The 17,135-nt window shown below is 37.9% G+C and overlaps 1 protein-coding gene across 13 annotated transcripts in view; it reads left to right on the forward strand.

The window, feature by feature from the left end:
- The window catches only part of Pms1 (PMS1 homolog 1, mismatch repair system component), a 104,413-nt gene that overhangs the window by 8,171 nt on the left and 79,107 nt on the right, over positions 1-17,135 (forward strand). For all 13 annotated transcript variants that reach the window (XM_021162634.1, XM_029479061.1, XM_029479084.1 and 10 more), the window contains 3 exons: positions 188-339; positions 7,221-7,403; positions 14,371-14,473. In XM_021162634.1, the coding sequence (XP_021018293.1) occupies positions 208-339; positions 7,221-7,403; positions 14,371-14,473 (418 nt within the window). In that variant the 5' untranslated portion in view covers positions 188-207. The remainder of the gene's footprint in view (positions 1-187; positions 340-7,220; positions 7,404-14,370; positions 14,474-17,135) is intronic.

The raw sequence follows: 17,135 nt of genomic DNA on the forward strand, positions 1-17,135 counted from the left end.
GGTACCTGTATCTAAGGTTATTAGTAAGAAATTAGTTATCTCTACTCTGTGAGTTTAAAATTCAGCCTTGTATACGTAGTGGCTCAACACCGGTAAGCTCTTAACAATGTCATCTAGTGTTGTCTGCTCTGTGAGAGTCAGCATTGTTTAGCCATTCTTATTTTCACTCCTTATGATTCTTTTCTAGCTACTCTGGTGCAAGCTAGGATGAAACAGTTGCCTGCAGCGACAGTTCGCCTCCTCTCCAGTTCTCAGACAATCACATCAGTGGTCAGCGTTGTGAAAGAGCTCATTGAAAACTCCTTGGATGCCGGAGCTACCAGCATTGATGTTAGATTGGTAAGTGTCCCTGTGAAGCAAAGGCCTCTACAGCAAAATGGGCGGACAGATCGTCCTGTTAGACTGTTGATGTCTTTTCTTTCCCAGGCAGTGGACATTTTGGAGCACGTTTTAAAGAATAAATTGTAGTGTAAACTAAGATTATTGTAACACTAAAGGAAATTACAGAAAAATACACATGCTAGATAGGAAGGAACCTTTCACCGAGTCACTTGCCTGAATGCCTGTTTTCTTTTAATGTGTGTCCTTAGTTATTCATATGACTTAAACCAGCAAAGTATGTGCTGTGTGTGTGCTGTCAGGACATGCCTACAGCACCTCACTATAAATTCATACTGTTGTATATTGTGAGTTATTCTTATTGCACATGCTGTTTTCTGTTCTTATGGAAATAAAGACTTTAAGTGTTTTCCTACCATCATTCCTCAGCACATAAGCATGTAAATCCCTCTTTTTTCAAGTTATTATATGTCAGGATGTTACATTTTAAAATTTCCCGTGACCTCCTTGTAAAATCAAAATCAAATCATATGCTTCCAACATACAATGGCACATGATATACAGGACCATTCTAAAATGGAGGAAAAGGTGTATAATGAAATAGCGGATAAAAGCAAGACTGAATGTGTGTGTGCTGTCAGGACATGCCTACAGCACCTCACTATAAATTCATACTGTTGTATATTGTGAGTTATTCTTATTGCACATGCTGTTTTCTGNTCTTATGGAAATAAAGACTTTAAGTGTTTTCCTACCATCATTCCTCAGCACATAAGCATGTAAATCCCTCTTTTTTCAAGTTATTATATGTCAGGATGTTACATTTTAAAATTTCCCGTGACCTCCTTGTAAAATCAAAATCAAATCATATGCTTCCAACATACAATGGCACATGATATACAGGACCATTCTAAAATGGAGGAAAAGGTGTATAATGAAATAGCGGATAAAAGCAAGACTGAAACCGAGCAGGGCAAAGTCCAAATCCCGCAGCTGTGAGTCCAATATCAAAGAGCTTGGATGGACATATCACCCATTTCTCTCCTCTTTGTTATCTGCAACATACTTCTCTCTCTTGAGCTGGTTCTCCCTCCTGAATGCAGCTTTCCTCAATAGACATTGCAGGCTTCTGGCATCTGCAACATCTTGGAGTCTCTAACATAATCCAGACTTCACTAAAGTGAAGCTGTTAAAACAATTCCTCTCAGAACAAAATACTCCTCACAGGAGCAAATACCGAGACTGAAAGAAAGGCACCTAGAGACTGTCCCACCTGGGATCCATCCCATATACAGTTAACAAACCTAGACACTATTGTGGATGCCAGGAAGTGCATGCTGACAGGAGCCTGATATGGCTGTCTCCTGAGAGGTCCTGCCAGAGCCTTAAAAATACACAGGCGGATGCTGTCAGCCAACCATTAGATTGAGCGCTGGGTCCCCTATAGATGAGTTAGAGAAAGGACTGAAGGAGTTGAAGGGGTTTATAACCCCATAGGAAGAACCTATGGTATCAACCAACCAACCTCCCCGCCCCACACCCAGAACTCCCAGGGACTAAGCCATCCACAAAGGAGTATACGCGTGGCTCCAGCTGCACATGTAGCAGAGGATGGCCTTATCAGGTATCAGTGGGAGAAGGAGAGGTACTTGGTCCTATGAAGGCTTGATAGATGCCCCAGTGTAGGGGAATTGAGGGCAGGGAGGTGGAATTGAGTTGGAGTGTGTAGGAACACATCATAGAAACAGGGGAGGGGAGGATGTGATAGGGTGTTTCCAGGAGGGAGGGAAACCGGGAAAGGGGATAACATTTGAAATGTAAATAAAGAAAATATCCAATAAAAAATATACATACTTAAAAAACAAAACAAACAAAAAAAACCAGCTCCTCTCAAGCCCTCACCAGGCCTCCATATGGGGACTCCCCTGTCACACATCTGGTGTAGGCAGCTTTCCTTAACCAAGGAAGAAGAGTCTAGTCCCTTTACTCTTACTCCTTGAATTACGTTTGCATAAAGTTTGATTTGTTGATGCTTTTCTTTGTTGTATAAACTTTCTTTCACTTCCTAGGCCTTTTCTTCTACAACTTGCCTGATTAGCTGGGTAGGGTCTTGCCCTGTGGACTCTACCCTCTTTATTGCCCCCACCTGCTTATGTCTTTCAGCACAGACCAAGGCTCCAATTTGACATTACATCCTCCAGTGCTCTTTTGATCCTCAAAATGTGCTTGCTCTTTTACATTGAAGATTTACCTATCAGTGGTCACTAAATACTGCATAATAGAGTCATCCTAAACTCTATGGAAATTTCCCCTACTAGGACATTAATCCAAAACTCTTCAACTTAACCTCAGGCAGATTCTTAGAACAAGGGCAAAAAGCAGCCACAATCTTTGCCAAGTTATCACAACAATGGTCTCTAGCCTAGTTGCTAATATTATTCCCCTCTAAAGCCTCTTGAGCTGGGCCTATATAATCCACATTGCTTTCAGCACTACTGTCTTCCAGGTTTGTACTAGGGTGACCTATTAAATCCTGTTCACAGCATTCAACAGCTTTCCTGCCCCAGTCTTTTCCATATTTCTCCAGAAAGCAGCATGGTCTGTTCTGTCACAGGAATACCCTAAACCCTGGTATCAACTTAGGTCATAGTTACTTTTCTATTGCTGTGAAGAGACAGCATGACTTAGACAACCTAGAAAGCATTTAGTTGAGGGCTTACTTATAGTTTCAGAGGTGCGTCTATTAACATGGCAGGAGGAATGGTGCCAGGCAGGCAAGCTTGATGCTGGAGAAATAGCTTAGAGCTACATCCTGATTCACAAGTTAGAAGCAGAGAGAGACTCCAGACCTGAAAAGGCCACATCTCCTAGTGCTTCCCAAAATAGTTCTACCAATTAGGAACCAAATATGAGCCTATGGAGGCCAGTCTAATCAAACCTCCGTAGGCTCTAAATGTAGTTATGCAGTTTTGTAAAACAGACAAAGTATATTATGAGTATTGATAATTACAGAATCAGCTGATCAAACCTGAAAGATTTGAAGATGTTCTGTGTTCTAAAAATAGCAAATGTTCCACCACGATTTAAATATGCAAAAATAAACAGGCATCTCTATCCCATCAATGTGCAAATATGTGTTCATCTTTAATAAATGATAAAAGTATATGTATAACAAAATATGTCACTTATTAAATATCAAATTTGCATACCTATTTTATTATATATATATGTGTATATATATATATATATATATATATATGTGTAAAAATTTGGGGAACGAAAAGAAATTATGGGTGGGAAAAGTTTAGGAAGCACCCATCAGTGCTTGTGACATTGCTCATTTGAAGTTTCAAGCTTATAGAGTTATACCCTATATTTTTGTGTCCTCCCTACCTGTTTGTAATCTACTATATACTAGGTGTGTAGGAGTATGTTAATGAAGGTAAGAATATGGTTTTAAAAATCTACTTGTTAGATTTTTTGGTGTTGTTGTTGTTGTAAGCACCGTGACATTATTATTCTGACAGAGCCACCCTGTAATAAAAGGATCTAACTTTCATTTATTATCAGCTAAAATTCCAATGGCTATAACATTCCAACCACTTCTTACAAAAATTATCTTGGTTGCCAATTTACAGAGAATCAATGTTCCCAAAGCTTACCTCAATCACTTAATCAGCTAGTAGTGAATCTGTGATTGGAATCTAGTGTTCCTGACTTACGGTTTCTCATTTATGAGCATGTTCTTAGCATGGTTGGACTAACAGGTTAGCTGGGGGCTTCATTAGGCAGATACTATGCTCTACTCCTAATGTTTCAGATTATAAGTGAAGCTTTAGTGTGTGCATAATATAGCAAGTTGCTGGCTGCTGCTATTGTTGCTGCTGCTGCTATGCAATTCATAACAGTAGCAAAGTTACACTTATGAAGTACTAACAAAATAAGTTTATGGCTGGGGGGTCACCATAACATGAAGAGCTGTTTTAAAGGGTCACAGCATTCGGAGTTGAGAACCAGTGCTTTAAGTAATATGCTATGTGCTTGAGATGTGAAAGACAGCTTATTGAATTAAAATTGAAGTGACTGTTTTCCTTAGGTATTTCATATATAACTAGCCTTATTAGAATACAAGTGACAGTAAGTCCAAGTGATTGTGTCCTTACATCTGTCAGATGGCATCAGAGTCTCTGAGGGAGACACATACACTGTCACTCTTACTTCCTTGTGGGACTTTGCCCTTTTGCTCTTTCCTGTTTAACTCTCTCAAAATGTGTCTTGTTCTTAAATGTTTCTGAAAGAAAAATTGTTTCTTAAAATACTGTTAACCAGGCAATGGACACATTCTTACAGAAGTAAACTAGTGCTGTGACTTTAGTTACATAGTTACTCTCAGCATTGGCTATGTCTGCTGTAGGATTTCTGAGTAAACTGCCTAACTGGGTCTAATAAATGTACTTAGGCATGTTTTATTCTGATTCTGGACATATGTTAATATTGTTTTAAATATACATTGGAATGTTTGTGTTTTCATCTTACTCAGATCCCTGGAGTTATTTATGTTGTAAGATTTACATTTATATTATGTTGCTGTTTAATGAAATAAAGCAGACATGCTGTTTTTCAGAATGTCATCTTAATTTTACATTGAGAGACAGGTGGAAACTGAAATCTGAGATATCTTCTCATAGTGTTTTATAACGCATAGTTTATTCTTAAAAATACTCACAAAGTATTATATGATTTTAGGTTATTAAAGTATGACATCATTGTATAAAACAGAGTCAATGTAATTCCTGGAAGACGTTTATCCCCTTTGTAGCTTGCACCTGAGGTGATGTTTGCAGAGTCTTTTGCAGTAAGGCTGATGACAGTTGATGAGCACGTTTACAATATGGCCGTCATAAAAATTCATAGGGGCATTATAGAAATTTGGTTACTCTTAAACACCTTAGTATAATAGAATTAAACTATGAATTGGGTTTTTCTTCTTAATTTTCAAATTTAAAAAGAGATTGCCAAGTTAGATATATTTTCTCAACCATTTCTTGCTTGGTGAACTTTCTAAAACAGTTTTGAGAATTATCATGTGTAAACACTTAAAATATTTTTTATTAGATATTTTCTTCATTTGCATTTCAAATGCTATCCCCAAAGCCCTTTATACCCTCCCCCCACCCTGCTCCCCAACCCACCCACTCCCGCTTCTTGGCCCTGGCATTCCCCTGTACTGGGACATATGATCTTCACAAGACAAAGGGCCTTTCCTCCCATTGAGAGCTCATCCTCTGCTATATGCTCCAAATGCAAGGGCATTCACATTCATTAAAGAAACTATAGTAAAGCTCAAAGCACACATTGCACCTCACACAATAATAGTGGGGGAGTTCAATACCCCACTCTCATCAATGGACAGATCCTGGAAATGGGAACTAAATAGAGACACATTGAAACCAATAGAAGTTATGAAAGAAATGGATTTAACAGATACCTACAGAACATTTTATCCTAAAACAAAAGGATATACCTTCTTCTCAGCACCTTATGGCACCTTCTCCAAAATTGNCCANATAATTNGTCACAAAACAGGNCTCAACAGATACAAAAATATTNAAATTNTCCCATGCATCCTATCAGATCACCANGGACTAAGGCTGATCTTCAATAACAACATAAATAATAGAAAGCCAACATTCACGTGGAAACTGAACAACACTCTTCTCAATGATACCTTGGTCAAGGAAGAAATAAAGAAATTAAAGACTTTTTAGAGTTTAATGAAAATGAAGCCACAACATACCCAAACTTATGGGACACAATGAAAGCAATCCTAAGAGGAAAACTCATAGCTCTGAGTGCCTCCAAAAAGAAACCAGAGAGAGCACACACTAGCAGCTTGACAGGACACCTGAAAGCTCTAGAAGAAAAGGAAGCAAATTCACCCAAGAAGAGTAGACAGCAGGAGGACTGAAATCAACCAAGTGGAAACAAAAAGAGCTATTCAAAGAATCAATCAAACCAGGAGCTGGTTCTTTGAGAAAATCAGCAAGATACATAAACCCCTTAGCCAGACTCACTAGAGGGCACAGGGGCAGCATCCTAATTAACAAAATCAGAAATGAAAAGGGAGACATAACAACAGAACCTGAGGAAATCCAAAACACCATCAGATCCTACTACAAAAGGCTATACTCAACAAAACTGGAAAACCTGGATGAAATGGACAAATTTCTAGACAGATACCAGATCCCAAAGTTAAATCAGGATCAGATGAATGACTTAAACAGTCTCATATCCCCTAAAGAAATAGCAGCAGTCTTTAATAATCTCCCAACCAAAAAAAGCCCAGGGCCAGATGGGTTTAGTGCAGAGTTCTATCAGACCTTCAAAGAAGATCTAATTCCAATTCTCCTCAAACTATTCCACAAAATAGAAACAGAAGGTACTCTAAAAATATGTTTTATAAAGGTAAAAAGGAAGGACTTGCTAAAGATCAAGCTAAATAAGGATGACTGCTGGATTCTTGGTGAGGTCAGGTTGCGATTTGCTGGTTACCGGTAGTGTTTAGTTTTAGTTCATTTGGAGGATGATATATATAAAAGCTATGTCAGAAATTTTAATTTTAAATATAAATGACCATAAATACCTATGCTAGTGAGAAAATTAATAGAATCCTCAGAGAATAGACTGACCTCTTTGTGTTCGAGTTGAATCAAGATCCAGACAAAACAAGTACTTTATTGTACAAAACGTACATAGGAGTTAGCAAAGCTAAAGAATTGACACTCCTGTGTGTATAGTGTCAACTTTTCCTTCAAGTTGTCAGATAACCAGATTGTTTACCTTGTGTTAAATGTGACTGCAGCTTAATGTTCTTTTTATAGGAGAACTATGGATTTGATAAAATTGAGATTCGGGACAATGGTGAGGGCATCAAGGCTGTAGATGTCCCTGTAATGGCAGTGAAGTACTACACCTCAAAGATCAGCAGTCATGAAGACCTTGGAAATCTGACAACTTATGGTTTTCGTGGTGAAGCCTTGGGGTCAATATGTAATGTTGCAGAGGTAAGGAAGTTTATATTGACTTTTTTTTTTATTAACTTCTCAATGACCAAATATTAGAATTAGGAGAAAATCAATTCATTGTTTGTCAGAGTAGCTTAAAATATTTTTTTTTACCTTATGATAAAATACACTGAATATGAAATTTACCATTTTTACCTATAATTTGGTGGTGTTAGGTATATCTACATTGTTGTGTGTTTATCAATTTGTACTTGTTTCTGGGTTATTTTCCTCTTCCTAAGTTAGAACTCAATACCCACTATAAAGAAAGCCTGCTTTCTTTCCTCCTCTTCTCTGTCAGGTCCTGTTCGACTTTCTAGCTCTACAAATTGACATTAAAGCTACCTCATAAAAGTGGACCATCCGTATCTGGCTTATTTTACTTTATATAATGTCTTCAAGGTTTGTGCCCATTGTGCTGTAACACTCGCAGGACCTCCTGAACCAGGTGTGTTTTCATGCCTGTAATTCTAGTGCCATGGAGGCTAGCTTATCAGTACAGAGTTTGAGGCTATCCTGAGCATCATATTGAAATTAGCATACTAGACTATATCATACATTCCTTTTATTTATGCATTCCTTTGCTTTTGGATTCGTGGCTTGCTGCCATGACAAGAGTTGCTCTGATCACAGGTGCTCCAAAACTTCTTTAGGTCCTTGCTTTTGGTGAAGGAGACCTTAGTACTGCATATGATAATTCCATCTTTAATATTTCGAAAAATAGTAATGTGTATTTTGTGATATTTTCATTCATTAGAGCAGGTTGTTTAATAGACCATTAGCTTGGAAAAGTTGTGTTTAAAAGTCAACGTTTAACTGTAGCACACTTTAGAGCCTTTATCCTAAAGTAGGTTGTGAATCTAAAGGTAGTCTATAGTATATATATTTTCCTGTACCCGCTTGATTATGAAAACTGTTTCTTAAGAGGCATGCTACTGAATTGTTTTTGAGTCTGTGGAACACACTGTAAATGCCACCGTGGTAAATGTAGGTGATGGAATTGAGTTCTCTAGCTGAGTTGACTTGCCCTACCCCATAGGATACCTAGGGATAGATTGGGATAGAAAGCAGTTGGATGCTGCAACTTAAGGCAAGTGACTGCTGGCTGTGTACTTGTAATTTCTTTAGAGCCTTTGCTTCAGTTCCTCACACACTCAATTGTCTTAGACTGCCAGGTTTTATAATTACTCGTAACCTTAGTCTCTGGTTTGTATGTATCTCAGTTGTTTTTGATTGTATGACTTGACAAGCTTCCTATGCTAAACTTTTTCTGTGTAGGTGTTGGGCCCTGTCATTCTCTGAAGGTTATCTGTGTGCTGGTAACTGTGAAGGTCTCTTTAATTATTGAAAATTTCCCCATGGCCATATTACTTGTGCTAAGGCCAGAATACACCATTTAGGTAAGATTGCCAAAAAGTCATCACATGTGCACCTAACATTTAGAAAAGTGGCGTGAACGTGAGTTACGCCGTGTCCTCCTCTCTGGTCATTGAATGTCTATTTGGTGGCCTGATATCAGCCGTGTGGTATCCTCCAGATTCACTGTAGTCCTTTTTCCTTTTTATGCGTGCATGCATGTACTTGACTAAGGATTCACTTATGCTCTGACTTTGGAGCTCTGTAAAGTGGGACCTTAGTAGGCTGGGAAAGCATAGCAAAGGTGATGAAATTGAGTCGAAAGTTCTGCCCTTAAGACAAAGAGGACTAGACCTCAGTCCCTGGACTGCAGATATTCAGAGCTAGTTTGAGGAGGAAATCCCCAAGTGTCCCCTAGAATCTACTCCAGACCTAGTGTACCAGGTGCATCTTCGTCTCGTTCACTCAGCACTTGCTGTACTTCGACTTCACTTGAGACTCCACATAGATTTTAGGAAAGAGTAGATGGAGAGTACAGCTGGGAATTGCCAGTCTTTCTTCTGGAGAATGTACATGGCAGCCTTGCAACTAGTGCAGAAATCACATTTTAAAAGGAGTATAGAGTTTGAGACCTCTGAGCTTTCTACTGCAGCTCTGTGGTTAGAGCTTTGGTCAGCTGTTTTAGTGTAGAAATATTTGATCATTTGGCTGTTGTCTAAACTAGCTGATAGAAATTAACCTTTATGTTGTGAGAGTATTGTCAGGAACTAATGTATTTTGATGTGTTTGTTTTCTGACGATGTGTCCAACCTTGGAGTGGTTGTACCAGCTTTGCCTGCTAGATGGCAGCACAGTACTTAGTCTTCATGAATGTGACTTCCTCTGTGGTTCTGACTTCTGATGGCCATTTGCTTGTCTGTTGGTCACTATCTTGCTTGATTGTTTGTTTCCTTTTTTATAGATTAGTTAAGTTCACTTGACACCCACACTTACCAACTTATCTTTTTAAGACATTCAAAAGGACTCAAATACAAATAATTGAAATCATTTTACTTATCAAAATTCCAGAAGAATTATTGAAGTATCACAGTAATACAGTGATTAGGTTTGATTTTATCTGAAACCTCTAGTAGTCGTTGTAGACCTTAGTGCACTGCACAGATTCCCTGCCTTAAGATGCATGCTTCCAAGAGTGCTGGTCACTAACAGCTCATGGCTGAGTTTCCTTTGCTTCCTCTGAAGAGATCTGTATTATCCAGGTCGCAGAGAAGAAGCAGTTGACACTCAGTGGCTGTTTGGTGAAGGGTTGTTAAGGTACAACCAGCTCAGGAAAATGCTTCTCTGTCCTCTCCTATAGGTGCTCATGCCAGACCATGCCCCAGGAAAGGGCTGTTCATTAATGTCTGTCTCAAAGTCTACTCGCTGGCTAACCTTACTTGGAGATCTTCTGTAGATAATCCCTTCATGTTACTGATGAGGAAAATGGGACCTTGCAGAGTTAAATGCCAACCGAGTTTTCTTACTCCAATTTCAAAGCCATCTATAAGGACCATTCATTATAGTGGAGATGAAACCCTCTTGTAACCATGTGTTATCATAGTCATCACAATGCATGCCACATTGCTCTGGGTTGGTGCTGATACAAACTGGTCTTTACTAGATAGAATTATAGCACTTTCAATTATGTAAGCCCACAGACTTATCAATTATAATGTTGTCTGTTCATGATTTTACTGTTACTTTTCAGTGTATTCATACTATTAATCAAAAGCTAGGGTTTACTGTACCTTGTTACAGTTGTAAGAGCTTCCTACATCTTATCTGTCCCATGCCTTTTAGATACATTGAGAAGTTATATAGCCATTTTTTTTTTTTTCTGCTTTGGACTCCATTGTAAAAAACAGTATGCTGCTGTGCTTAAATCAGTGATGAAATCAGTTGCTTATTCCCTGTCTAAAGGCAATCACATTTACCTACACTCCTCATGTTGGTGAAACTTTTCTGAAAATTTGCAGCCGTTCTTAGGCAAATCCCTGCTACTTTTCACAAAACATCTTTGTTCTGTAGTGCAAGTTGATTGTTTTTGTCTTGTTCTTTCCTATTGATTGTTGTGGTCCTCATATTTGTTACTTCATAACTAACATTCATATTTGCAAGTCCACCCATGCAGTACTTTTAGAGTTGTCACAGTGGGACTGGTACTGCTCTAAGCAGTCACATTTGTTACATGCCATTCTATAGAGAGAACATAGGCTCTGTAGGTGTATTTAAGCCCCCATGCTTAGAGGGGTGCACTGAAAAGCTGGGAGACTTGTAAAGGGCAAGAGGAAGCCTCCAGTGTTAGACTGATGGCAAACAAATAAAACCAACTTTCTTCAGTATCTGGAGCTTCCTGTGTCATTCTCAGCCACAGCAGTAGAACTTTAGTGTGAACAGGGTTGCGAATTTTTTTAACGATTGGGAATTTTTGAATCCTCCTTCCTAAATGGTGGTTTAGCTCATTACAGGCAATACAAATGTTTTGAAAAGGGTACAACCGTTACCTTAAATGAATTTGCGTCAAGAAAAGTTTTACTTGAATTGTCAGGATGTATCTGAAGTAATTTTGTTTACATTTCATCTAACTCCTATGGTGAAACTGCTTGCATAAGGTTTAAATGATTTTACATAAGTTTTCAAAAAGGATTTGTTTGTTTGTTTATTTATTTAATGTATACAGATGCTCTATCTTTATATACACCTGCATGTCAGAAGAGGGCATCAGATCCCAGTATAGATGGTTATGAGCCCTGTGTGGTTGCTGGGAATTGAACTCAGGGCCTCTGGAAGAACAGACAGTGCTCTTAACCACTAAGCTATCTCTCCAGCGCCTACATAACTTTTAATAACAGAGCTAACATAATCTTCAAGATCTCTGAAGAATTCTAAAAGGTACTATCTTAAAAGCTTGACGTCACTAGATTTCAACAACTGCTCATTGCCTTGTGAGAATCACCAATGATTGTGTGTGTGTGTGTGTGTGTGTGTGTGTGTTATTAGAGACACTCCTGATCATGAGTTAGTGTAGAGCACAAGCTCTTGCTGCATAGCTAATACATTTTGAACCTGTGCCTGTCAAAGAAGAGATTTCCTGCCCAGGACATGAAATGAACCCTCGAAATACAATTCCTTCCTCTGAGGAATATGCTGTGTTTCATGAATTTGTAAAACGTAACTATATGTTTTCTTCACTGTCTCACCATAAGCATTGCCCACATGAATACATTTCCATAGGGCCCTATAAATTGACATTAATGAAATTTTATTGTTAAAAACCATAGTGTTCTTTTTTTTTAAGTATAACGTAAGTGTTAATATTTTTAGCATTAAAATCCTGCTTCCTTTCTTTTCTCATCTTGATCTAGGTGGGTGTGTACTTACTGTTCACTAACATGTCTAAAGCATGAACAAATTAGTGTCATAAAGGTGGCTTTGAAATGGTAAAAGCAAAATCACATGTAACCTTACAAAGCATTAGCATCCTCATCTTATCATCACCCTCCTGGAGAGAGGGTGTAATCATTTATTTGGGAGCCTCTAGAAGCCACTGGCAGGGTTAGCACTGGGACTCCGAGTCCCAGGGCTGCCTTTGCTCAGTGACACCAACATTTTGTCAGGTGGCTTGCTCTTTGGAGAACAGAAATAGAATTCAATTGACCTTGGCATTTTGAAGAAGCAGTTATTTAAATGTAGAATTACTTTTAAAGGGACAATTGTAGAATAACAAAACATAGAAAAATATCTCTATCACTTATTGTTCTGTTTGTTTTGGATAAACAAATCAAATAATACATTGGATATTTTAGACTCAGTGTGGCTGGTAAGATCTAGATTAAAATTAAACACCATTAACTTATGGAATAGATTTTTTTTCAGCAAAGTAGAACAGTTAGAATGTACAGAAACACACAGCTTTACCTGAAGTGACAACCTTCCCCTCTGCCACCTTTTTTTTGAACAGTAATCACACAAATAGCAGCTTGATACAGTACCTCTAGTAAAAGTTCAGAAGACATTTCAGAAAACCTGTTAGTATCTACTAATTCTTGAAACTTAATGAGATCTCTCTCTCTCTTTCTCCACACATACACACACACATACACACACAAACATGGACGGGAGGTGTGCTGGGGATGGTATGGGTACCCACACATAGTGCCCAGGTGTTTCATAGTGCATATGCCACCAATAAGTCTACTGAGGACAGATGATAGAGCTATGAAATATAGACCTCTAGCTGGACCTAGATAAGTCTCATCAGTACAGCTGGATTTTTGTAGATTCTAACTTGTGCTGAGTCCACGGATAGTCAGAAGAGATAACTCCTAACTTTGGACCACCACTTATCACAGGGCTGCTCTCTTTTAGTCCACTTTTCTTTCCCTGACAGCATCCCTATTCTACACCAGTGCGTCTTGTCTGGTTTTCATTTTCTGTTCCATTGAGGCAGTGTCTCCTGCCAGTATCACAGGTTGGTAAACAGAATATGGATAGTTCAGAAAAGTGCGGGATTCTTAAACCTTATTCCACAGCTGACATCATAAGGAAATATTTTGTGCTTTAATGGAGCCTTTTCCTATGATCATATGCTTAATGCTGACTTTAATGAGAAATTTATACTTAAACATTGTTTTAAACTTGTTTTTTTTAAAAAAAAACTTTAAATATTTGTGTCTATATTTAAATTTTACTATTTGAAACTATAATTGTTTTTTTAATAAACTAAATGTTTTATATAAAATATATAAGGAAAAGAAAATGATTACTGGTTATTCATTTTCCATAAATTTGTGGAAATTATTATAAAAAAGATTCTGCATGGTATAATTGAGGTATACTGGTTGTGTTTTAATTAAAATGCTCAAATACCAGCTCATTTTCACCATTAAAAAATCACAGGCTGTTCTGTTGTTTAAAAGTGTAATTCCAAAAAACACTACCAGAGAAGTATCCAGACTAATGAAGCATTGGACTAGAGCCTCAGCCCAGGGAACCCGAGTTCAGTTTCAGGCACCCACATGGAGATTCACAACCCACTGTAACTACAGCTCCAGGGGATCTATCTGAAGCCTCTGGCCTACATCTGAACATATGTGTGTGTATATAATTAATCTCTCTCTCTCTCTCTCACACACACATACACACACACACAAACCATTTCATTACAATAAAATAAGGGAATTGCCAAGTAATATCCTTTTTACTATTGAGTAAATATGTGATTATTTATTTACTTACTTAGACAAGGTCTCTACTCTGAGATCCAACCTGGTCTAGATCTCACTGCAGTTATCCTGCCTCAGACTTCCATGTGCTAGAGTTGTAGGCATGGCTTACCATGCTGGCTTTGTGAAAATTATCTTGGTTGCCATAGATAAATGTTGTAGTGATACATTCCTTTGATCCAGGATTCAGAAGGAGGCAGGAAGATCATGAGTTTGAGACTAGTCTAAAGTACACAGTACGATCCCATTTCAAAGTGTGAAAGATATAGGAGGGTAAAAGAGTAAAAGAGGAGGGTAAATTCTGTTAGATTGCCATACACATTTTTGGTTTGGTTTGTTGTTTCCAGGTGGTAGTTACAACAAGGACATCTGCTGATGACTTTAGCACTCAGTATGTTTTAGATGGCAGTGGCCACATACTTTCTCAGAAGCCTTCACATCTTGGTCAAGGTAAGTGTACTCACTCTGTGTGTGTGTGTGTGTGTATGTATGTATGTGTTTGTGTATGTGTGTGTTTGTGTATCTGTGTATGTGTAAAATTGTTGTTGTCATCACACACATCATTTAAAAAGGAAAGAGTTTTGCCTTGAATTAAATAGCACTTAAAAAAATACAAAATAAAATTACAAAGACAGGGTGACTCAAGGTGACTGAGTACCTGTAGCAGCAAGTGTTTTAATGTTGTTGGGTCACTAGTATCATTGTCACAGATGAGGGAGAGCGTTTTACTGAAGCACTTAAAACATCATTTTTCATAAACTGTAGCCCCGAGACGATTTAAAAGTATTTATTGATAAAAAGTTCATACAGAGGCATAATATTATAGGTAGAAAGGTGTGATGGTTGCTCGGCTCCTACAGTTTACCAACGTACAGCTGGAGTCTTACCTGACACTTTTTCCACTTCCCCACGCTCTCATTCCGAGATAAATAAATATATCAACTATTTATTAGTTTTTATTGTTTTACACACATCTTTGTAATTTTATTTTGTATATTTTTAAGTTCTTCTAAAAACTTAATTCTAAGGTAGAAACAGACTCTTTAGTCTAAGTTCACAATATCCCCTCATCATTTTCCCAGCAGTGGGTGGTTATAGTGGTGCCAATGTCAAAGGTGGCTCCTCTTCAGAATCTGCAAGGGATATTTGTTGTTTGCCTTCTCACATCTAGAATATTAATTTAATTTATGTTCCTTGTTATAGTTGATGAACATAATACACGGTTTGTGCTTTTATTGCTCCAATTTTAATGTTAAAATATTGTATTTACTTTTTTAAATGACTTTGGTCTTTATGAAATTTGTTTTCTTAATTCTGATAAATCCTCTCACTCTGCCTATAATTTTGGAAATTGTCAGCATCATTAGGTCATTAGGGATTACTTTTGCTCATTAGGAATTTACATTTTTGTATTCACAGACAAAATAGAATTAGTAGGAAACCCTAAGTAAATATACTCATTTACATCTGATATATTCATAAGTCAATAAATGTGAGCTCATCTATAATCACCACTTAATTAGATATGTAATAAATACTATATACTTCAGTTAAAGTAATGCACATTATCCATTCAATATGTGTTGTGTTGAACAGAGATAAGTCTTTATTTTATTTTTTGTGTAAGTGTGTTCCCTGTTATGATAGCCTCTGAATCTTAAAAGTTCAAGTTAGGAAAGCACCAGAGGCACTGAGTGCCCCCTAGTAGAGTACTTTGAAGTAGCCCAGTCACCTTATAAAACTTAAAAGTATTTTTATCCCAGTGTTTGCCAGTCTGATCTGGGTGGCCAGTGGCTCTGTATCACTCATACTTCTCATGCTTTTCTGTATTCATCTCCATGGGAACTATGAAATAACAATCCTTACAGAAGGACTCCATCTGATCCTTGCCCTTTTACTGGCTGATTTCTCTTTTTCTACTGACGTCAGTCTTCTCCCTTCTGTAAGTAAAATTAGGTGTGCATGTTAAGGAAGTTTTGTAGTCAGTAAATGCATCTTATATTCATTAGCTTATTTCATAACTCAGGGAACAACACACTTGAAAGGTCAATAGTTACAAAACCAACATGACTTTTTGTAACTCACTTTTTCCACCTAAATATATTTGATTGCTTAGGTAACAGCAACAAAAAAAATCCCAGAGTCTTAATTTCAGATTGTTCTAGATAGGCAAATTATACAACTCTGTGCACACTAAAAGTGATCATGCAGTTACATTGCTTCATGTGGATGGTTTGTGAGTGACTGAGTTGCAGACTCACATTTCACCAGCTGTCATTAGCTTCCATTTAAATGTTTTCTATGTAAGATAAAACTACAGTTCAACCATCCTAATTTATACCTGTGCATTTAAGGTTCTTGTCGATTAACCTCTGCTGTGGTATGAATATCCTTAGCATTTAGTCTTCATATCCTCTGGTCAGATGGCATAACTGTAGGTGCAGTGACAGCCTCTCAATTAGACACTGGGAAATTGTACATATTTAAAAAGTGATTTACTGAAAATTTCTGTTTTTGGGGTATAGGTATATATTTGTTTTTATAGAGTGTTCTGCCCATTTAAAGTTATTTATGATTTTAATAAAATGTTATTTTAGTTGTTCTTCCCTTCTCTTTATCACACTCTCAAACATTATGCCTGAGAGACCTTTTACAAAATATTTATTTTTAATTTATGTGTGGGAGAGTATGTGTGTGTGTCTGTTTGTCTGTCTGTCTGTCCTTATATATGTCTGCCACTTTTTGTATGTATTCTTACAGAGGCCAGGAGATGGTTGGTGTCTGTTACAGGTAATTGTGAGTCACCTGTTTTCAGTGCTGGGAACTGAACTCTGGTCCTCTGCAAGACCACTACAGTCTTTTCCTTTCCCCATCTGCAAAGCAGAGCTGTACTCTTGATCAAGAGGATGTGATAAACACAGAAGTAGAGCAAGCACACTGGGAGGAGGTGGACTCTGAAGAGCAAGCACACTGGGAGGAAGTACACTCTGAAGAGGAAGCACACTGGGAGGAAGTACACTCTGAAGAGCAAGCACACTGGGAGGAAGTACACTCTGAAGAGGAAGCACACTGGGAGGAGGTGGACTCTGAAGAGCAAGCACACTGGGAGGAA

The sequence above is a fragment of the Mus caroli genome, chromosome 1 (genome assembly GCF_900094665.2).
Source record: "Mus caroli chromosome 1, CAROLI_EIJ_v1.1, whole genome shotgun sequence".
Classification (NCBI taxonomy): Eukaryota; Metazoa; Chordata; class Mammalia; order Rodentia; family Muridae; genus Mus; species Mus caroli.